The 24,621-nt window shown below is 37.8% G+C and overlaps 1 protein-coding gene across 2 annotated transcripts; it reads left to right on the plus strand.

The window, feature by feature from the left end:
- Window positions 1-899: 899 nt before the first annotated feature.
- LOC100247284 (probable Histone-lysine N-methyltransferase ATXR5) lies at window positions 900-24,229 on the plus strand. 2 transcript variants are annotated; one of them, XM_002281738.4, is made up of 9 exons: window positions 901-1,009; window positions 1,214-1,576; window positions 1,679-1,759; window positions 20,398-20,627; window positions 20,727-20,827; window positions 20,916-21,128; window positions 21,364-23,398; window positions 23,480-23,649; window positions 23,935-24,229. In XM_002281738.4, the coding sequence occupies exons 2-7, from the start codon at window positions 1,237-1,239 to the stop codon at window positions 21,521-21,523; spliced, it is 1,125 nt and encodes a 374-aa protein (XP_002281774.1). In that variant the 5' UTR covers window positions 901-1,009; window positions 1,214-1,236; the 3' UTR covers window positions 21,524-23,398; window positions 23,480-23,649; window positions 23,935-24,229. The 2 variants fall into 2 exon arrangements, with proteins under 2 accessions (XP_059592513.1, XP_002281774.1); XM_059736530.1 differs by having other exon boundaries at window positions 900-1,576.
- The last annotated feature ends 392 nt before the right edge of the window (window positions 24,230-24,621 follow it).

The following is a 24,621-nucleotide window of genomic DNA, read 5'->3' on the forward strand; positions in this document are numbered from 1 at the left end:
AATTTTTTTTTTCTTTTGCTTTCTCTTCACCACGCTTGATTCTTATATCACCCTAGGTTATTTCAAAATCTTGTTTTCCATACACAATATTGCCATTTTCCTATCGACATGCACTCTTCTTTCTTTCTCTTAGATTTTATGGTTTTTTTTTTTTTCGGTTTTCTTGATTTTGAGTACATGGATAAAATTCATAGTTTTAGAATAAATGGAACACTCCAACCTTTTGTGAGTTTCTCTTCAAGATCATCAAAAGGTAGGGGAATGTGAATGAATTCATGTATAATAACTTGGGCATTGGTGATACTTTATATCTCTATCTTTCTAAAGACATTCATGCACTGCCAATTTTGAATAATGTATTTGTTTAGTTTCAATTCTCATTGCTTTGCTTGTGACTTGAGTTATACATGAGATTCTATATTCATTATTATTGCTTGTGAGCTAATTTTGTTTCATATGAAACCGATTTACTTTATTTTAGGGACCTAAAAGGTGATTAATGAGATTCTAGAAAATAATCGGGAAATCTTATAAATCAAGTACATCAAAGATATAGCAAAATTCAAAACATTTAAGTTGATGTTAAAGAAACGAGTTAACCACAATATTTATTAAGCCTTAAGGTTATTAGGAAAGGAAGTAGATGCCTAAAAACTATCTCAACATAAAACAAGAGCTCATAGAAGGGACATGGCATGGTAGCATTGTTTCGCCATGGAGCCACACGCTTGTTCTTGGCTTCATGAGTAGGCAGTATAAGGTGCATGTGCCATCAAACATCAAATATCAATTTTTTATTTTTATTTTTTTAATCGCTTTTGAAAATACAAACAAAATGGATTAAAACCAGAATATCTGGGGGTATCAGCTGAAATCCCCTGGATTATTTTGGATTAAGGAAAAGAAATGAAAGGGTAGGCTTTTAGCCTTTTGCCGAGAGGTGCGTACATCACATTCAGTGCGACGACCGCGCACTTTAGCGCCTCCAATGACGTCTCCGCACCTAAGCGTAAAGTAGCACTAGCCCCGCTCTGTATTCCCAATTTCCCACCCAGTCGCAGCTATTCCCCTTCTTCCACCTCCTCCTTTACGAAAAAACATGAGCTCTGGACCAAAATAAAATGAATTAAATAAGATGAATATTTCATTTTTCATTTTTCATTTTTCATTTTTTTAATTACTAATCCATCCTCAATATCACTTCTCGTAATAGTCGCCCTGCCTTCGGCAGCCGAAATGGCTCCGGCTACCTCCTCCCCGGCAGCGGCTCAGAAGCTCTTCCCCTTCAAAGGCTCCGTCCGCCGCACCGAGGCGCCGCGGCGTCCGTCGCTGCCGGCCAGGAAGTACAAATCGATGGCGGAGATAATGGCGACGGCCAAGTACCTCGTGATCGAACGCGCCGATTACAGCGACGTCCGTTGCGTGCAATGCGGCTCCGGCGACCACGACGATGAGCTGCTTCTCTGCGACAAATGCGACCGTGGCTTCCACATGTCCTGTCTCCGGCCGATCGTCGTTCGCATTCCGATTGGGACGTGGCTCTGCCCTAGCTGTTCTGGCCAGAGACGAGGAAGAAGTACTGATTTCTTCCTTTTTTTTCTTTAAGAAAAAAAAGTGTTTTTGGTTTCCTTTTTGTTGATCTTGGTTTTATGTCACAATGTGGGTTTTTGTTTCGTAGGCCTTTCTCAGACTAAGATTATAGACTTTTTTGGTATTCAAAAGCGCAGTGATGGAATGGGGGAATTTGCTTCTACTCAAGGTACATTGTTATCGTTGATCATCCTGATAAGTATTATTTGAATCGTTCTTTGCTATTAACGTAACTGTGTCAAATTAGGTGCGTCGATGAAACATTTTCAAATTCATTCTTCTAAAAGCAAAAGTGTGCATTGGTTTGAGCATTTAGGAAAGCAAGAAAAGCAATTCTAAAGGTGCCAAACTTATAGCTTGCGTAATAATTTTTACCTTGGTATTGATTCAGAGTTTTCTTCTTCTTCTTTTTTTTTTTTTTTCTTAAAACAAGAGATGGGAAACAATTGGGTTCATGTGGGTTTCGATCCCTTACCAGCTATTGTTACATTTTACTTGATTTCTTTGCTAATAAAACTAACTGTTGTATTGGTATATGTACTTAGATACAAAATATTAGGATTGAGACAATTGAAGTGTTCGAAGATGCCCTTAAGTTTGAGTTATGATACTATATTTGAATAGATTCTCTAATAACATGTAATGTATCAATATCCTTAATTCTAGAAAAAATTAAGATTATGTCCTAATGGGAAGGAATTTGGACTATGTATTCTGAGACAGTATCATGTCTCCTTGATGCTTATAGAATATGATATCATTGGAAAGGCTTAATGTTGTGTTGTGGGTAAGAAAGGGAAACTAAGAATTTTCTTGCAAGGGTCATGGGATGTTGGTATCCCTTAGGTCTCTGACCAAACCTTTACTTATTTCAAAGTGTCTGTTCAATTTAGCACCTTCTCAAAGCTAAAAATATATGGGCTGAACAAAATGTAGAAATATTTTTAAAAGTAAACTCAATTCGTTATTAAATGGAGATTTTGTATTTGTTGTTTGCTGATGATTCTTAGTTGTTTTGTGGGGTGAATGATGACCATATGTTGTACCTAAGATGGATTATTCTGTGTTTCAAGCTTGTTTCTAGGCTTTAGACTAACTTGGGAAAATGTGAACTCCTTTACTAGGGGAAATGGTTGAGGTGGTGCTCTAGCATCAATTCTAGTTTTTAAAATGGGGAGATTGCCCTCCATCTACTTGAATTTGTGCTAGGGTGCTCAATTTAGAATTGCTTCTTTTTGGAGCACTATAAAGTGTCCTTTTGATCTAACTTATTTACTCCACATCCTTGCTTATAATTCCTTCAAGGGGAATGAAATTTGGAGAGGAGATTTTATTTGGTTAACAGGTCAATAGTTTATCTAATTAGAGTGATGGGAGTTTGGGCATTAGGAGCCTCTTCATTGTCAATGAGTTCTTCCTTGAGAAGTGGTTGTGGAGTTTTGTAGGAAAACAAGGCAACTTATGAAGGAGTGTTATTGGTAAGTTTGGGGAGTTAGAGGGGTGGTTGGACCCATATGGAAGCGAGAGAAAGGTATGTGATTGGCCTTTGGAAAGCTATTAGAAAGGGTCAAATTTTGGAAGGACATTTGGTGCAGGGACACCCTTTGAGGACCTCTTTTCCATCTTTGTTCCTTCTAAACACCTTAAAGGATGCTTTGGTCTGTGACACCTTGTAGTTGGCTGATTGGGGGGTGGGAACTTGTTTCTTAAGGGATTTCAAAAACTAGGAGTTGGATTGTATTGAAACTCTCGTTTTGTATTATCAAGGTAAATTAGTGAGTAGCGGGGTAGATTGTAGGGTAGGGGGGATGGCCACAAAGGGAAGCAAGTTTTAGTTAAATATATCTATTATGGAATGGTTTAGAAGGGTTTGTAATCTTTCTCGGCAATGCTTATTTGGAATTCTTGGGCTCTAACAAAAGTGACTTTTTTCAATTAGGAAACAACTTGGAAAGGGATTCTAACTATGAACAACTTGAAGGGGAGAGTATGGATGTTGGTGAACAAATGTTTTCTATGCAAAGCCAAAGAGGAATCTTGTGACCACACCCTTCTTCATTGCTCCAAGGCAAGGTTGTTATGACGATTGGTCTTCTCCTTGTTTGGAGTGGTTTGGGTGTTGCACTCTCAATCAAAACAATGCTTCTAAGTTGGCACAATTGTTTTGTTGGAAAAAAAAAAGAAAGAAGGCATGGAATGTTGCTCCTCTTTGTTTGTTCTGGACTATTTAGGAAGAGAGAAAAAAAAAGAACATTAGAAAATGTTGAGCTATCAAATCAAGAGCTAAAGTTCTCTTTTTGGTCTAACTTTTTAGAATAGACCAAAGGGGGCTTAGGGGTTGACTCTTTGTCTATGTTTAATTTTATCGATTAATTAGGTTGTCAGCAATGGGAGGGTCTTCTTGATTTTTGTTTCGGAGTGCACTTGTATACTTCTTATGTCCTTTTTGTATCCTTTTTTTGGCTCTTTAATCTATTGCTCTTTTGCCTATAAAAAAAGAAAAAGAAAAAGAAAAAGAGATGTTTTACAGACCATGTTGTTGGTAAGCACACAATTTTATTTACCTGTGGTGCTCTTTGAATACTTCTTGTGTACATGGCAACACCCTCATTTTTCTTTGGTGCTTTTAATCTAAATTTTTGCTTATCAAGGACGAATTCTTTTCTTTCTTTTGAGAGTAGTTTTATTTGCCTTGTCTGTGATGCTTTTTTTATACTTCTTGTGTACATAGGTTTGACCCCTTTTTTGTTTGGCACTTTTAATCTAACTCTCTTTGTCTTTACCTGTCAGAGAAAAAAAAAAAAAAGAATTGTGCAAGAGTTGGCAAACCACATCCTTATTCATTATGAAAAGGTGTTTCTTTTGTGATCTTTTTTGTTTGCTTTATTTGGGATTTCTTGGCTGTTGTACCATTCTATCAAAGATTGTTTACTTTCTTAGCACAGTAGATTTGGAAGAAAGAAGCATACGTAGTATGGAAGATAACCCCTCCTTGTTTGTTTTGGTGTTTATAGAAGGAAAGAAAGGAATAGTAGAGTCTTTGAAGCCATGGAGCTTAGTGATTTGGAGTTTGAAGACTTATTCTAAAATCCTTATTGTCTTGGATTGATGACTTTTGGGCTTCATAATGCATCTTCCTTAGATTTGGTTGATAGTTTAGACTTAAATTATGCTTGTCAGTGATCCTCTCCGTTGGCTTCAACAATTTTATTATTTTTACTTCTTTAGCACTCTTTGTATGCTTAAATGTGTACCAGGCTTGCAACTCCTTTGATAGATATCTTGTAATGAATAGTGTAGTAATAACCTAGAAAATAGCAACAAGAAGATTAAGAAAGATTGAGAATTGAGTGAAATTGTGCAATAAGCATGCACAAGACAAACAATTTACATGGTTGGAGAAAACCCCTTCATCTACGGGCTGGACCAGATCACTTCTTATTGTTGAACCAGAATGGCACAAAGTTTTTCTCCCTCACAATGTTTCCCAGAGACTAAAAAAACACCAATCTCTCTCACTATACTTGGAAATTCTGAACTAAAAAACTCTCACCCCAATCAGTTCTTTTTAAAATATATACATGAAGTTACATACATCAATACTGCAACTGACTTCCAGTAACTTCTACAAAATTGGCTCCCAATAATTTCTGCCCTAGCCCTGCATATAACTTCTACAATTAACTTGCAGATGTCATCATTTGACTCATTTACAATTATTTGATCCAATATCTTACAAAATCTCCACCTTTGGATCAAAATCTTTAGATACTGTCCTGCTTTTCCTGCCCCTAACCAAGACTCCTCAATGTCTTTGACATTCACCATATTCAACCAATGCTTGAACTTGGTTTAGTGGCTTGGTTAGCTTATCTGTAGGCTTATCATTTGTAGTCATCTTCTTCATATCCATTGATCCTTGAGCTATAATAATATCCCTGATGAAGTAAGTCTTATGTCAGTATGCTTTGCTCTCTTATGAGACATCTGGTTTTTTCAAGAGACAGCACTTTGACCATACACCATACTGCTTCTTTTAGTGCTTCTGTAAGGGCTATATATTTGACTTTAATGCTTGAAAGTGCTATTATTGACTGAGGATTTGCTTGCCATTTAAAGTAAAGATATATCCGATTAGTGATCTTCTTTAGTTAATATGCTCAGGAAAATCTGAATCAGCATATCCAGATATTTCTTGGTTAAAGCATTATGACCTGCTATAGATCAAACCAACCTTTTGAGTTCTTTTCAAATATCTTAGAGCCCACTTAACTGCCTGCTAATGACTTTTCCTTGGATTAGCCATAAACCTATTCACCAACCTTGTTGAATATGCATGTCTAGGGTACAAACCATGGCATACATCAAGCTTCCTGTGACACTTGGAATATGGTACAATACTCATGCAATTTTCTTTTGCTTCAATACTTAGAGACTGTGCTGATGAGAGTCTGAAATTTCCTGCCAGTGGAGTGCTTATAGGTTTAGTATTGTGCATACCAAACTTCTCTAAAATTTTCTTCACATGACCTTCTTATGACAAGTACAGGAAATCTTCCTTCCTTTCCCTATATATTTCCATCCCAAGAGTCTTCTTGGCATTCCCCAAATCCATCTCAAACTCTATGCTTAACAAGGACTTTAGATCCTTTATTGCTTCACTGTCTTTACATGCTATGAGCATGTGATCTAATACAACAGTAGATCAATGAAATAACCATCAGTAAGGCTTTTGAAGTAAACAGAACTGTCAAAATTGCTCCTCTGATAGTTATTCTTCAACATGAATGTGTCTAACTGTTTTTACCACTGTTTGAACCCATACAGTGATTTCCTGAACCAAATTACCTGTTTCTCCTTCCTTGGAACTTCAAAATCCATTGGTTGTTGCATGAAAGTCTTCTCTTCAAGCCCTCCATGTAAAACAAAAAGTTCTTACATCCCTTTACTCTAAATCTAGATCATATCTAGCCACCAATGCTATCAAAATTCTGATTGAGGAGTGTTTAACAACAGTTGAGAAAATTTCATTGAAATCTACCCCTTCCTATTGTGTAAACTCTTTAGTCACTAATCTTGCTTTAAACCAGGCTTGTTTAACTCCATGTATTCTAGGTTTCCTTTTAATGCCCATTCACTGCCAACATTCCTTTGGTTACATGGTTTCTCCACCATATCCCCAGTTTCATTTTTGTACAAGGAACTGATTTTTTCTTCCATTGTAACAATCCCTTGCTATTTTTCTTCACTAAAACTCTTCGGATCTTCACCAGAATATTCAATTTCTCCAGTCAAAGCATATGCTATAAGATCAACATAACCATATCTTTTTTTTGTTTGATCAGAAACAAGAGATGTGTTAATTACATATAAAGAGTTCATGAGAAGGATTAAGAATCCTCCCCAAAAGTACAAAAACCTGATCAAAACACAAAGAAACCATTGCTATACAAAGAGATTTATAAAAAAAGATGGATCACTATAGAAGAATGAAACTAGGAAAGTCGTGATTTTGTAGAGAGAATTAGATAATCCCGTGATCAAAGAGATTTGTTGTAATTGAGTTAGGAAAGTTCTCTATTTAGGTGCTAGGATTTTTTTTATATATATGTGAGTCTCTATATAGGCAAAAGATTAAGGAAAAGAATTTTTACCTTGTATTCCTTCTATCTCTTTTCTTCTACAATCACAAAAGAATCTAAGGATTATCTCCTCAAGCTCGACTAGACTCCTTTCATCATTGGCCTAACCCTAATGATGTACCTACCAAATGCTAACTGAGCTGAATGACATTCAAAGGAATGCCTTTAAAATCCTCTGTACAAGAGACCCAAAAGAAACAAAAAAAATGAAGTAACATCTTTCATTTATCCTCAAAGATCCTAACATTTCTCTCTTACCACACAATCCAAATCAAAGTGAAACAAGCAATCTTCCAAAGGGTCTTAACTCTAGTGGAGTTCTCAAAACCTATATAAGAAATAATCGTCATGTCACATAAACTCCTAGGTTGAATCTATCAAAAAAAAAAAAAACTCCTAGGTTGAACCCACACCATCCTAACCTATTTGAATAGTTTGTGCCATAACCTTGAAGTAATCAAACTATGTACAAAGAGGTGGTCAATCTTCTCTTCATTTCCCCTACATAGGATGCACCAATCAGGATTAAGGGCTTTGAAAGATCTTCTCAGGTGCAACATGTTATAGGTATTTACCTTATTGGGTTATACTAACCAAGCAAATACCTTGACCTTAGATGGAGATTTTTTATTTCTATAAAAAATTGGCTGGATGGAAAGAAACGAAATATGTTATACTAGGCTAAGCGAAAAAGAAAGATTTTACTAAGCTTGAAGAGGATTGTGCTCATGCTCTTGTATTTGGGATGGATGGAAGTGTACGTAGGTAAAAGAGGTCATTAATCTTTTGAGATCCTCAATTTCCAAATCAGTTAGGTTGCGGTGAAAAATAAGATTCTAAGAAAAAGACAAGGTATTACTAATGATAGTTGAAATGGAGAGGCTTGTAATTGTGATGACTCTATAAAGTTTTGAAAGTTGTGAAAACAAAGGTTGATCTACCCACCATAAATCTTTCCAAAAACGAATTTTGGTCCCATCACCCACCACAAAGTAAGTTTATGTAGGAAAAAAATGGAGAATATGCACAACGGCTTTCCAAGGGCACTGATGTGACCATTTGACTTTATTATTGGCATCCCACCCAATAGGATGTGTCCCTTAGGTACTTAAAATAACTTGATGCCAAAGGGCGTAACTTTCCCTAGGGAACCTCCGAAGCCACTTCCCTAATAGAGCACTATTCCTCATATAAATCTTCCCAAACTCTAAACCATCAAACTCCTTAGGCCTACACTCTAGATTCTAACTGATAAGATGGTCTTTTTTACCTTCCCCAAATCCCTACCATAAAAAATCTCTTTGCAATTTTTCAATCTTTGATGCTATTGATGCTAAAATCTTGAAAAAGGATAAGAAATAGGTTGGGATGTGAGACAAAAAAGATTGAACTAGAGTTATTTTTTTTGATGAATAAAGAGACAATATATTAATGAAAAGAGGCACTTCAAGGAAGCACCCCTAAGTATACAGGAGGTATACAAAAAAACCTTTACCCATGGCCTATCCAATCAACAAAATCTACAACTGAAGTGGGACCAGAAACAAAAAGACCCCTGGACCACGCCCACAGATTACAAAGTAAAACCGATTTACACCCCTGAAACGTATGCTCTACATTCTCAAAAGCCCTACTGTTTCTTTCCTTCCAAACAATCCAAAAGAGGCACAAGGGTGCTGCACGCCACACTTTCCTCCTTTCCTTTCCCACACAAGGCCCTAGCCACCCCAATAACGCTTCTCTTATTGAATAGGGGAGCACCCATGAAACTCCAAATAGAGAGAAAAGAAAGCTCCATAAACATCTGGCCAGCCCACAATGCAAGAGTATGTGATCAATGGATTCTTCCTCTACCAAACACAAATAGCATCTATTAGCCAAGGAGAACCCTCTTCTTTGAAGACGATCCAATGTTATGGACTTTTTCCATGTGGCCTCCCAAACAAAAAAACTTACCCTCGGCGGCACCAAAGAATTCCAAATGATATTTGCAGGAAATTCTTCACGTCTTTCCGGGTCCAAGTCCTTGTAAAGAGACTTAACTGAGAATCTTTTGTCCTTTGCCTTAGTCCAAATTACTTCATCTTCCACATCACTGTAAACTCTCCTCCCTTGCAACCTCAAAAGAAGGCGCTCCACCTCAATTACCTCCCAATCATTAATACTCCTAGAGAACCTAGGAGCCCACACTCCCCCTCCAGAATGACTCCATACATCCGCTACCCAAGCCTCCTTATCCAAGGATATAGCATATAGAGAAGGAAAAAGGGAACACAACTTATCATCACCACACCACTTATCCTCCCAGAATCTAATCCTCCTACCATTTCCCACAGCATAAGCCAAATTGTTGCCTACCGCTTCCCACCCTCTCCTAATCGCTTTCCATAACCCAACCCCAAAACTTCCTCTCACAACACAAGACCTCCAACCGCCCTCTTCTTCCCCATACTTTGCACTTATGACTTGCCTCCATAAAGCTTCCCTTTCCACCGCAAAACGCCAACTCCACTTACAAAGGAGAGCCTTATTTAGCAACGCCAAGCTCCTCACACCCAAACCGCCCTTTCGTTTATCTGAACATATAATAGACCATTCCACTAAATGAGGCTTCCTTTCCAATGCCCCACCACCCCACAGAAAATCCCTTTGGATACGCTCCAATCTCAAACTCACGCTTCTTGGCATCTGAAACAGGGACATACAATAGATAGGCATGCTGGACAGAGTGCTCCTGATCAAGGTCATTCTGCCCCCCTTGGAGATATACTGCCTTTTCCAAATAGAAAGCCTCTTCCTCAACCTTTCCTCAACTCCGTCCCAAGTAGCCACCTCCTTGAAACGAGCCCCCAAGGGAAGACCCAAATAAGTAGAAGGAAGCCTGCTAACCTTGCATCCAAACTCAAGCGCCACCTCCTCTACGTTCTCCACTCTTCCCACCGCAATGATTTCACTTTTGTCTAAATTCACCTTCAACCCTGACATTGCTTCAAACCACATAAGGAGCCAACTCAAATAGGACACCTGATCAGTGGAAGGCTCACAAAAAACTAAGGTGTCATCCGCAAACAGCAAATGAGTGATCTCCACTCCCCCCCCTCCTCTACCACTGAGATGCCACCCCGACAAAAACCCCCCCTCCTTTGCTCTCTTCAGCAAGCAACTAAGAGCCTCCATAACAATCACGAACAAGTAGGGGGAAAGGGGATCCCCCTGTCTCAAACCCCTAGAACTTTTGAAAAAACCTGAGGAAGTACCATTAATCAGAACAGAGAAGCTGACAGTCCCAATACACCACTGAATCCAGCTGATCCACTTAGCTCCAAAGCCCATCATTTCCATCAACCAAAAGAGAAAACTCCAATTCACATGGTCGTATGCTTTTTCAATATCTAGCTTGCAAAGGATGCCCCCTCCCCCACTATTCTGCATTGAATGAATCGCCTCATTCGCAATCAACGAGGCATCCAATATTTGCCTTCCCTCCACAAAAGCATTTTGGGACTTGGACACTAACTTACCCATCACCTTTTTAAGCCTATTAGCTAACACCTTTGCTAACAGCTTATAAAGACTTCCCACCAAGCTTATAGGTCTAAAATCCTTGAGGTCTTCGGCTCCTCCTTTCTTAGGAATTAACACTAGAAATGATGCATTTATGCTCTTGACGAACTTGCCCTGATCATGAAATTCCTTGAAGAACCCCATCACTTCCTCCTTCAAAAAACTCCAACTAAATTGCCAAAATGCCATTGTGAAACCATCAGGACCAGGAGCTTTATCCCCATTGAGATCCGAAAGAGCTCCAAAAACCTCTTCCTCAGAGAAAGGAGCTTCTAGCATAGTCGCATTTTCCCCTTCCAAGACTCCAACCTGCAGCCCATTGCATCTAGGCCTCCACTCAGCTGTTTCTAACAACAGAGAGTGGAAAGCCTGAACCACACCCTCCTTGATGTCACTTTCTTCAGAAACCCACGTCCCATTTATCTTGATCTTCACCATGGAATTAACCCTCCTATGAGCATTGGCCATTTTATGAAAGTATCCAGTGTTTCTGTCTCCCTCCCTCAGCCATAACTCTCTCGACTTTTGCCTCCAAGCTATCTCTTCCATTATCACCCACTTCTCATACTCCTCCAAAGCCTTCTTTCTGGAATTTTGCTCTTCAGTATTCAGCACCCTGTCCCCTTCTATTGCATCCCACAACATCATCTGCTTCAAAGCTGATTCTTTTCTAGCATTCACATTCCCAAATACTTCTCTATTCCACACCTTCAAGCAGGCCTTAAGCGCTTTCAACTTTTCAGACAGCGTGAAACTATAGGAACCTCTGAAATTGAATCCCACCCACCAATTCCTAATTAAATCCCTAAAACCTTCTTCCTTCAGCCACATATTCTCAAACCTAAAAGGGGAAGGCCCCTTCCTCGTTCCCCCACAGTCCAACAGAATTGGGCAGTGGTCAGAAACAATTCTCGGTAAAAGACTTTGAATTGCCCCACTGAAATAACCTTCCCAATCCTCTGAAACTAAGAATCTGTCCAGCCTTGACTGAGTCTGATTGTTCAACCCACCCCTCCACGTGAAAGACCCCCCTTGCAAAGGGAAATCCCTTAATTCCAAATCATCAATGACCTCCGAAAATCTTCTCATTGCTGCCGACAGTCTTGAGATCCTGTTCCTTTCTCCCAACAATCTAATAACATTAAAATCTCCCCCTACACACCACGGGTCCTGCCACAATCCCCTGATTGTCCCCATTTCCTCCCAGAAATCCTCCCTCAACCTCCCAACAGCAAGGCCATATACCCCTGTAAAAACCCAACAGAAATCATCCTCCACGTTTTTAAATCGACAAGAGACTGAAAAATTCCCAATTTCCATTTCCAACAGCTCTAGAACTCTAATATCCCAATAAACTAACACCCCCCCTGCCATGCCCTGAGAATCAAGAGCACCCCACTCCAATGATCTTCCCACCCCCAAGGACCGAACTATACTAGACGTCATTCTTTGGACTTTGGTCTCTTGTAGACAAACCAAATCCGCTTTCTGAGTCTTGATTAGAGATTTGATGAGCCTTCTTTTATCTCTATCATTTGCCCCTCTCACATTCCAGGATATTATTCTTAACTTCATTTGCCCTCAGTGACTGACCCCCCACTCTCTCTAAATAGAGCTCTTCCATGCCCTGAGCTTTTAAAATTAATGGAGCACTCCAACCTTTTAAGTTCCCTTACAGACTTTGAGGTTTCTACCTTGGCCCTTTTAGCCCCAATCCTCTGATTCTTCTGATCTTTCCTCATGATCCATCTCTTGAGCATATTTAAAATTTCCTCTTCACATCCCGTGGTTGGCATGCCCAGAAAATCACTAAACTGAGCAAGACAAGAGGATTTCCAGTCTTCCTCTGACCCCTTCTCAGAAATTGATCTCCTTCAGAGATTAATGTCCTCCCTTAATTCTGTGCTTCTTTCCCCTTCTTCATCAGACTCAAGAGCGTGGTCTTTGTCTTCATCAGACTCATTTTCAGTGAAATCTTTTTTCTATGCCTTGTCAAAAGTTTCAAATCCTCTAATGTTCCTTCCGGCCAAGTTTTTATGGAGCTCAAAAGTCCCTTCAAAGGTTAAGGCCCTCGCTTGGTTCGTAGCACATGGGAAGGTAAACACTAATGACAAATTGCAATTGAGAAGACCCTACAAAGCCCTCTGTCCTCAATGGTGCATTCTTTGCAAAGGAAATGGAGAGTCGATTGACCACCTTTTTCTTCATTGTCCCGTTACCATTGGACTTTGGCACAGGTTGTTCAATCTAGTAGGTGTGATTTGGGTCCCTCCGAGGAGCCTTGAAGACATGTTGGTTATTTCTTTTAAAGGCTTGGGGAACTCATTAAGAGGCAAGACACTTTGGCAAATTGCTTGCCTTACTTTGATTTGGATGGTGTGGCAAGAAAGAAACAATAGGATCTTTGAGGATAAAGGGAGAACGGAAGAGATGGTTTGGGATTTGATCCGGTTTTATTCTTCTCTATGGGCTTCTTGTACTGAAACTTTTAGAGGAGTTCCTTTAAGCATTCTACAACTCAATTGGATTGGGGTTTGCGTTTCAAAAGTTTGAAGATTGATGGGGTTTCTTTTGTTTTTAGAGTTCTATTGTTGGGTGTTTTCCTTGGTATTTGTGTAGGAAGGACCTCTCATCCTTCCCTTGGTTTTTTTCTCTTTCTTTTGTCTCTTTTTTCTCTCCTGTATTTGTTCTTTTATTAATATAATCTTCTTTGTTTCTGATCAAAAAAAAAAAAAAGAATGACCCCTTCTTTTGACACCAAGGAATTTATAAATTTCTTATTTTGCCTACCATTGGCCAGCTTATGAAAAAACTTAGAGTGTCAGTCCCCTTCTCTTATCCATTTAGCTTTTTGCCTCCCAAACTCCTCTTCCTTTAACAAACAACTCTTCCAATTCCCCTTTCCTTAAGGCCCTCATTGTTGAAAGTTCAAGAGTCAAACTCCCTTCATGTTCCTAGGCATCAATTCTAACAATGTTTGTAATAATAGTTTTCTTTTTCTCCTTTAAATCTTCAAAAGATGTCTTGTTCCAATCTTTCAGCCTTGATTTGACAAACTGTTACTTCTTCATGAATTTATGACCTTCCCAACCTACAGCCTAACACTCATTCCATCTAAAACCAAATTTTTCCTTGAAATTTGGTTGTAGCAATCACATGTTTTCAAATCTAAATGGTGTTGTTCCTCCCTTAAAAGGATTGGTGTCTAGGATAATTGAATAATGATCCAAGGCCAATCTAAGGAGCACTTCTTGGATGCTTTGAGGGAACCCTTGCTCCCACTTATTTGAATATTAAAATATATCCAACCTCTTGCAAATAGGGATTCTTTGCATGTTTGAACATGCGAAGGATGCATTTCTAAGAGGAGGGTCCATTCACTCACTTTCTCATATGAATCCATCAAAATCCGTCATGCTTGGGGTTAATTTGGAACCTCCCAACTTTTTTGAAAGTCTTATAACATTGAAATCCTCTCTAACACACCATTTTGGAAAAGTTAGACCTAAAAGGTCCTATAGCTTCATATAAAAATCCTTCCTAAGATTGGAGTTAGTAGGATCATAAATTGAGGTAAGCCAAAAAATCTCTTCTTCATCTGATTTCAACTTTATTGTTACTAAGGATGACCCTAGAATTGACTCTGAGCAACTGAACTTTAGTGCATCCTAGATAATCAAAACCCCTCCTGAAGCCCCACAAGCTAGAAGAACAACTCTTTGTTTCTAACTTTCCACATACTATGCAAAAACCACCTATTGTAAGAATCCCTCTTTGTTTCCTAAACCATTTCAATAGCTGGATTTTCATGGCTAAGAAATTCTTTCACAACCTTTCTTTCTTTCTAGAAATGAGACCTCTAATATTCCAACTAATGATTTTCATAAGAATAGATTACAACCCAAAAAACCTCAGGAACAGAATCTAGGAACGCCTAGAAATGTTAGATAAGGGCCCAAGAATAGACCTTATCTAAAGAATGAGCACTGTTGTTGCCCATTTGAAAGCCATTCTATGTTTGACAAGCTTGATGTTGATGGTTCCCAAAACCGACTGAATAGTAGCCATTTTACTAAGGGGTGAGACTTTTTATATGAAAGTCTTCCAACTGAGAAGGGCTTGATTCTAAAAACAGACGTCTAACTGGGGAGAGAGGTTTACTAGGGTTGCTATGTGGTGACTTGTGGAAAGAGACGCCCTTTAACTTTTGGCAGGGAATAAATATTGGAGACCCCACACCTTTTGAAATGGGAGAACCAACCTTTAAGGCAGAAAATACATTGTTAATCACTGATGGTTTGAGTGAGGTGACCGAGGAACAACAATTTGGCCAAAAGGGAATAAAGTGGGCAAAGACCAAATAGGGGTGAGGGGAGTGGGATGCATATCAGGAGCCTTATCTAAAATCTGGCCATTGATAGTGGTTTGTGGGTTAGAAAAACATCTTGGGCTTGAAAACCACAGTGGAGGACATCCCCTCTACCCTTAGCCACTCCTGAAGCTACCCCAGACAAATCTAAGCTATGATTTAACTTACCCTCAGCCATCGCAGTGACGCCTTGGGCCTTGACGACCTTCTTGCTTGCGATGGGAGTAACCATCCATTCTCCTTTCCCAAGGATTTCTCAACCTCCATCATAGTATCTCTCTTTTGATGAAGATCTTCTCTGATCGCTACAGTGACACTAGTCGCTGTTTTGTGTGAAGACGATCCTTGTAAAGATGGAGGCAAACTTCTCGTGTGTGAACAAGAAATATTTGTGACTGGCCTTGGAAGTGGTAGCTCACGTGTTATTGTGGAAGGCTAAGGCACTGATGATAACAGAATGAAGCCTTGAGTCTTTTGGAAATATGAAATAGATGGGCTAACCTCTTGGCGCAATGACATTTGGCCCAATTCATAGCAAAGGCCCTTATCTACAATGACTTCTAACTGGGCTTGCCTCCTTAAAGCTGAGATAGAAGGCCTAGAGCCTTTTCCATCTTTTAGGCTTCCACCAGATTGATCCCTACATATTAAGAGAGCATTGTGCCTACCACCACTTAAGTCCTCCTTAACTGATTGGGGTTTGGAGTAACAGGGGCCATCCTTCTCAAACAGGCGGCCTTTTTCCCCCTAGAATAGGCTTCCTCCCTTTTTAAGACTCCATTTTTGTCTTCCAAATGAATTAGAATTAGAATTAGAATTAGAATTTGAAATCAAAGGATTGGAGGACAACTATTTGCTATCTTCTCCCTAGCATAACCACATGTCCCCACAACCTGAAAATGCCTTGGAAGCACACCCCCTCCTGCTAACATGAGTTATAGGACTCATGTTAGACTAAATAGAGAAAGAACCAGCTGCCACAACATTCTTGCTTTGGCACTTTACTTCATTGAAAAATCCTTTTGACCTTAGAGCTCTCCAACTTGTCGACAATGATGGTGAAGGAGAGTTAGCCAAAGAAGAAAAAGCCTCTCAAGACTCAAGCTGATGTGTAGGGTGAAGTTTGGAGCTTAGGGCAAACAAACACAAGGAAAATATCAACCACGATAATCATCCGCTATCTGAAGAATCAATTGTCTTGTTCATGTTAGCATTGAAATCCCATCTTACAATTGACATTAACATAATAATCATATCTTTGAGGTGGTATTATTTCTCTTCTGGTTTTATCCCCTATAAGGTTGTAATCTGACCAAGTTGGTGTGTAGACTGTGAGAGATACCTTGTTCATTTGCTATAGATTGATCGCCTACTGTCTACATGTCTTCCTCATGAAATATCTCATCTCTTGCTTATCACTACTTTCGATTTCCTCTGTTATCCACACTTTGTTTCCCTAGACACCATTGTCAACCCTTAACCTCTTAATTTTCTTCCCTATTTGATTCTCAGTCAAAGTTTTCCACTGTCTGAAAGTCTTGAAAGCTTGGTTCTTATGTTTCAACAGATAAATCCACATTTTTTTCTAGAAAAAATCACCTATGAAAAGAATGAGTATCTAGCACCCCCTAAAGAAGAAACTCTTGCAGGCCCCCAGTGTCAGAATATATGTAATCCAGTGTTTGTTTTGTAGTATGGATAGCAATAGAAACATTTACCCTTTTCTACTTACCAAACACAGAGTGTTCATAGAAACTCAATTTTCCAATCTGTCCCTTCCCAAACAAACCTTTTTTATTTAACTCATATGGGCCTCTCTTACTGACATGACCAAGCCTTAAATGCAAACTTTAGTAGAGTATAATTCTTCCCAGAAACTGAATTAACATAATCTGTGAGAGTTTTGCCTTGTAGAGTGTAGAGCCCATTTCTTCTTACACCTTTCACGATCACCAAAGAACCCTTTGAAATCCTGAGAGCTCCATCATCATCTTTGAAAGTGCATCCTATCTGGTCCAACATGCAAAGAGAAATCAAATTCCTTTTCAACTATGGTACATGCCTTACATCTTTCGAGCTCTTGATAGAACAATCCGTCATTTTGATTCTAACAGTGCCAATTCTTATGACTTTCCAGGCCACATTGTTCCCATTAACACCTTCCCTTCATCAATTTCTTTGTAAGCATCATACCAATGTTGATTTGAGGTCATATGGAAAGAGCACCCTGAATCTAGAACCCATTTCTCAACATTGCTTTCTATAGAAACAAATAAAACACCTTCACTTTCATATCCATTTTTTTTATAGGACATGCGCTTTCATATCCATCAGATGCTATTGCTGCCTCACTAGAATCATTTTCCTTTTCTTTAAGCATCTTCTTCCTCTCTAGACAACCATTTCTAAAATGGCCTTCCTTTTGACAAACGAAACCTTTTTTTCTTGACTTTGATTTGGAATGCGACTTGTTCTTGTCCTTAGATTCTCTTTTTTCAAGCCTTCCATGAGTAACAAGACCCTCCCCACCGTTCCTTTCCTGAGAATTTGTAATCTTTTTCTTCAATACTTTCAAATTAAGAGAACCTTTCACCTCTACCAATGTTAACATCTCTTTTCCAAACATCATCGTGTCAATAAGATTCTCATAGGAACGGGGAAGAGGACACAGTAGTAGAACAGACTGGTCCTCATCTTTGATCTTTACATCCACACTCTACATATCAAAAACGATCTTGTTGAACAAATTAAGATGATCCTTAATTGTCTTGCCTTCATCAATTTGAAGTCAATACAATCTTTTTCTAAAACAAGTGAAAACAACTAAAAATAACTTAAAGATGTTATTTGAAAACACTTTATTTTCTGTTTTTAAGAACATAAAGTGTTTTTGTTTTTAAGAACAGAAAAGTGTTTTTTGGTTTCCAGTTGTCAAATGTGTTTTCTTGTTTTGAAAAACAGAAAACTATTTTCGAAAATAGTTACCAAATAGGGCCTTAATCTTCAATTTTCCATGCATGTTATTCCAAACATGTGGATGATGTCCTCACATAGGGTCATTCTCTAGCATCTTTTCCTTGTTCACTCTTAACCATAATGAACCTTTAAATGTAATACTTCTCAAGGGAAAAAAGAATCAAAATTGATTTTTGTCAAAAATTACTAACAGTAGCTAAATTTGCTCATTGCATACATATTACATTTTGTAATATTCACTTACAATGTATGTATTGCTGTTATTCATCACATGTATTGTCTTGGTGGGTCAATAAGAAAGAGGCATGTAGCGTAATTAGCTAATTCTTAATGACATTAATAATAACTGAACGCATGGCGATGATTAATTATATGTGCTTTAAAGAAAATATATGTGCCATCAAGATTAATGATCAGGTTGCAATTTGGAAAACAAAGCTATTGAAGTGAGGGCCACTATGCACCATGCATGAAACATGGAAAGAACATCTTCATCTTTTTGCACCATGTGATATGAACATTTCAAAGCAATTGAATACTTGAGTAGGATAAAGTGACAAGGGTTTGGGCATGGAATATTATCTGCATGCCCATAAACAAACTTTAAACCAAACATGTTCATCAAAGAAAAAGGACAAATTCCTATTTGCTTATACATATCTTAGACTTATGTTGCATGTTATGATTTGGTATACACTTCAATTTGGCCTAAGTGATAGAACAAGAAGACTAATAGAATTTGGATAATTTATCCAAGTTCTCATGTTCCAAGATCTAGGGATAAAATGAATCTGACACTTGTATAGATTGCTAGCACCCAACATGTGCACTTTTGAGTCCGTGTAACGTGGGTTATAATTATTGGAGTAAGATGGAACCGTGAAGCCTTTATATAGAGCCCTAGAGTCTTTGTTTAGAAATTTCCAAGGAGATTTGAAGTTGGAGCTACTTTAATATTGAAGTTGCTTGAGAAAGTAGTTGGAAGAGTTTTTTTTATCAAAACTCTAACGAAAGGAGAGACTCAGCACAACAGTCTACAAAGCTCCTTGTGAACTTTTAACTGAGACTAGAGCCTTGAAAGACATTCTAGACAACTCCTCATGTACCTTTAAACAAGATATTTAGAGATTGGAAATACATTTCAAAAGCTTTGCTGGCCTTCTTGCTGCTACTACCTTCGACACACTCCCCTTAGTTGCCTCATTTTCCCTTCACATCTGTCCCGCCATCTCATTTCTGAAAGGCTCTGCTGTTACTGAAAGGCTGGATCACCAGCTTGACTGTGTACCTCGTCATCAACCGCTATGTTTTCCCTAGGAAAGACCTTAAAAGAGTGTTCTATCATATATCAATTAAGCTTGTAACAATCATAGATATAAATAACTGGGAAAGTCATAAGAAATTAAAATCTAAACATATAAGGAGATATAAGATGTCAAGAGAGATTGAGAAATTGAGATCGAAATCGAGATTAAGAGAGGGAGGGAAGGAGAGAGGGACCTAGAACTTAGAACCCTCTCATCCCAACACCCCCTAAACCACCACCAACAAAACCACCACAAAACCCTCGTGCCCATGCATTAAGAATTCAATAACATTTCCAGCGAGCAGTTTAACACAACATTATATATGGGAATTTTCTTTTGCAATATTTGACTTCTGTTTCTGTATTACCATCTCTCCTCTTTTCTGCATTGTATCTGTACCTTTTTTTCCTCAGCATATCTGTTGGCATTGAACTTCTAATATGGTGATCAGCATATCTGTACCTTAATCGAGAAATATGGTTAATCTGATTCCAATAGCATTTACTATTTAACTTAGGTGAATGTTTCCAATAGCGTTTACTGTTTAACTTTGCAAAGCCATTTAGATAAATGAGGTTTAATTGCTCAAAGGTGTTGAACTCTTCCATCATTATTGGTGTAGCCTTGATGATAATGGTGATGACAATATGTGTATGTGTGTGTAAGTTATGTGTTTTATGATGGTGGATTTTTTGCTGCATTTGAATATTTGGAGTTTACTATCACTGTTGAATTTCTTTGTGCTACTGATACTTTTGAAGTTACAATATTTATTTTTCATGTGCTTTTTTTGAATTTCTTGGTTGTGTATGAGCACTTTGGACAAAAATCATGATAGCTAAATCCTACACACAGTAGGTTTTTTCATTTGATTCTCATCTATTTGCAATTGACTATGTTGACTTTAGATTGATGCTCCTCTTTGTGGTTCTTATGGTCTGAATATTAGATGGTAGAAAGCGTAGGAGAAAGTCTGCATCACTGGTGTTGCACAAAAAAAAAAGGAGACTAGTGTCATTTACTCCAACAGAAGATCATGCACAAAGACTAAAACAGATGGGTTCCCTTGCTTCTGCTTTAACAGCATTGCACATGGAATTCACTGATGAACTCACCTACATGCCGGGCATGGCTCCTAGATCTGCCAATCAAGCAAAGTTTGAAAATGGTGGCATGCAGGTTCGAATTTATAATTCATTTTCTCTCTGGAATTTATTTTTCTTCATCTAGGAGGTTTTCTCAGTAGTTTATTTTTCCATGTTACATTTTTCCTGTTAGGTTCTTTCCAAAGAAGACATAGAAACCTTGGAACACTGCAGGGCTATGTCTAAAAGAGGCGAAGGCCCACCACTTATAGTAGCTTTTGATTCATTTGAAGGGTATTTTGGTCCTGAACTTATTTGTAACAGTTGCAATTCTATTTGATATATTCATGCTAAACCTGTTCATGTTTATTTCTTCATGCAGTTATACCGTAGAGGCTGATGGCCTGATAAAGGATATGACATTTATTGCTGAATACACAGGCGATGTGGATTACATCAGGAATCGGGAACATGATGATTGTGACAGTATGATGACCCTTCTTTTAGCAACCGACCCATCTAAAAGTCTTGTCATCTGCCCTGATAAACGTGGAAACATTGCTCGCTTTATCAATGGCATTAACAATCATACTTTGTAAGCCCATGTGACCTTCACTTATTGTTCCATATTCTGAAAAAAAAAAAAAACTCATTATCCTATTTTTTCACTTATATTTCAACTCTTGGATTGGCTACTTCATACTTCTAGTTATCAAGTTTGACCTCCATTAAAATTCCCATTACAGAATTATTTGCTTCTTTATAGCAAAAGTTTCCTTTGAACTGAGGATATTTAAATCCTTGCTTGAAACCTATTCAATTCTGTGCAGGGATGGTAAGAAGAAGCAGAATCTAAAATGTGTGAGATACAGTGTGAATGGTGAATGTCGGGTCCTTTTGGTTGCTACTCGTGATATTGCTAAGGGGGAGAGGCTATATTATGACTATAATGGTTATGAGCATGAATACCCAACCCATCATTTTGTCTAAGATTTCATATAGATGTTAGTGTTGATGTGTCTGCAGAATTTTTCATGTAATTCTGGATCTTCTTGCATCCTTTGCTTTTCAGTTTTCTTTCACAATTTAATCATTGTTGTTGCAGGGTCTAAAATTTTTCTTCCTAATTGTAATCTTGGGCCATTTATTGTAATTTATTATATAGCACTGGCCATTTATGTGGCCATGAGAGAAATAGAGCAGGCGGGGAAAGTAACTTTGCAATTTAACATGTGAAGGAACGGAGATGTCAGGGAAATATGAAATAGAGAACGTCATCTTTTTTTATAATACAGTTTTGAAGGCAGATTTTACTTTAATCTGATGGTTGGCATTCTATATATGCTGAGATAATTTACTCTTTGATGAAATCTTGGAAGGGACCTTCCTTCAAATATTCTTTTCATTGTGCCATTTTAATATTCTCATGTTATATTGATCCACCCCATAAAAGAATTATATGACGAGCAAAAATGAAAATTGAAATTTGCAACTTTTCATTTCCATTATACTGCAGTATTTTTGCAGTTACATCTTGTTGGTTCTGATTCTTCTCATGGAAACTATACTTTGATGTCTGCATCTTTGGAACTGGAAGGAGCACTTTCTTTCAGGCATCTATTAGATGGAACCTTCGGCAATGATCTATGGTGGACATTCACAAATTTGGGGTCCTCAACAATGTATAAGGTGAAATTTATTTGCACCGAGTAATATCAAGCAAGAAGGTAATGTTGCATTTCTTTCTTATAGTTTGATTGTTCTTGTACAATACTTACAATTTTCATAAAGGTGAAGGGCATCTCCTCTATGTTTATTCAAACTTAAGAATATTAGGCAAAATGTTAATATCTTTCTTTCTTGTTGCCTTGGCTGTGCTTGTTACTACTTACAGTTTTATTTGATTTAATTACACCATCCTAGCTGCCCCTTCCTTAAGTCTTTTTATGTGACATTGTTGTTCTGCATTTGTTGGCATTTAAGAGTTTGTTGAGTTGATATTGCACTAACTTGTTATCCCGCCTAAATAATAATTTTTTGTGATGATTTCTGTAGATTCATGGTAATGTGTATAGCCTATCAAATAAAAAAAAAAAAAAGAGTCTACTGCCTACATAATGGACAAAAATATTGAATCGTTGTTCTTTTTTCTTTTTCATTTGAATGAATGGTTCTTCCTCTTGTTGATTCAGTCTGATATTAATGGAGATGATTTAGTTGTTGGTTTTGTCAAGGATCTTGTCAACCTTGTATTCCTGTATTTCGTTTTGTCTGTTTAGGTCTTTGCATATATTATTTGTTGTGGTGGTGATTGTTCCCTTTTTCTCCCCACTGTGGTGCTCTATTCTCTATTGTTTTTTTTAAACACTTTCAGGTGTTTTTTTTCCCCTTTTTTTCTTTCTTCCTTTTTTTATTTTTTAAAATGCTAGAGGTGTTTTCCCGGAATCTAAGAGAGATTTTAGTACCTAAGACTGGATTGCAACTTATTTGTAATATCTAGGCTAATTAGGCTAAGTGAAGATCTTGTTTGACTGCCACATGGAGTATGGTAGGCGAGCGGCTTTCCACATTCTAGGTAGTACTCATGAGTCATGACATGAAGACTAATCCCAAGAGTTTTTTCTCATTAATAGGATGTTTCTTTCAATCCTTTTCAAAAACAATGTAAAACTTAGTTATATTCCATTAAGCTAACTCTTTCTTTAAGCGACAGAAACTTCATTTGCAGCTTTATTAAAATTATCAAATTATAATGAGTTGAATGATTTTTGCTTGGGTAAGCAAAATATGCCCATCTGACAAATTTCTTCTTTCAGCAAAGAGATTTCAACTAGGATCTCAAAGCAGCTCAGAGACAGCACATAGGTAACACATTCATTTTGTTATTTAATCTTCTATTGCACTGCAGATATGTAGGAAAATGGATTCACATGCCTTTGCTAACAGGAAGATTCAGCAGTATCTGGAGGAGAAAGTCCCATGGAAGGATGTAGGAAAATTATGAACCGCATAGGCTTGGCATTGAGAAGGATCCGAGAAGTGCTATTGAGGCTTGTGTGAAACTGGGTTCTCTATGAAGTTCAAACCAGTCTACTAGTGTTCCATGATCAATCAAGGTTTAACTTTGAGAATTCTCTTTCCTCTGAGGCCTTCTAGATATGTTTCTTCTGAAATCCACAGATAGTGGCTGCATTCATTGATTTGTGGTAATGTGGAAAACATTTGCAAATGTAGTATTTGTAGCTCGAAGGATATAGTAAAGTTTTCTTAATTGGATAGTTAAACACAGGCGTCTAATAATTGATGTTCTTGTGTGTGTGGGTTTGTTGTTGTCATTGTTGTCTTTTCTTTTCTTCTTATTCTTTTTTTTTTTCTTCTTCTTCTTCTTCTTTTTGTTGCAGTGAGCATTCAAGATCATGGGTTGTAGATATAAGCAGAATAAATTTTAAGGATGACATTGGTTGTACATGTGGTGAGTGTTTGTAAAATAAAGTTATCATTCTCATGGGAGACTTTGGATAATGTATTTGAAAGTTTTGGAGAAGGTTAAGTCAACTTCTTGTTGTAAAGAGATCGATTTTTTCCCCCTTTTTTCTCAATTTGATTGGAGAAGTGTCAGTATTGTATATCAGATACAAAGAATCACTTGATGTAATTTAAATTTATCAATCTCTTTTGTTTTCTTTGGGACCAAAATGCTGTCAATTTCCCTTAGTATTTACATATTCTGCTTACAGTTACATTAGCATTTCTGGATAACAATTATGATGGTGTGCGGTGTGAATTAGACTGACTTATGCTCAGTTCTTTCCTGATCTAGTCAAAATTGTTGGGGAAGCGTAAAGGACAATAGATGTAAGTAAACAATAGTGAGCCTTAAGAGCGACACTTCTGAAGTCCCCAAGAGATTAGAGAATCAGTTAGGGCTAGAAATTATTGGATGATGTAGGATATCTGGTTTGGTTTAAAGACTCAATTCCTAAGCAGGCAGAGATTGTTAAACCCGAAAGTATGTTCATAGTTATGAATACTGAACTTATTTTAAAATATGTACCAATCCTTTTTGTCATCAGGGAAGGATGTTGGGA

This window comes from Vitis vinifera, chromosome 4 (genome assembly GCF_030704535.1).
Source record: "Vitis vinifera cultivar Pinot Noir 40024 chromosome 4, ASM3070453v1".
Taxonomy (NCBI): Eukaryota; Viridiplantae; Streptophyta; class Magnoliopsida; order Vitales; family Vitaceae; genus Vitis; species Vitis vinifera.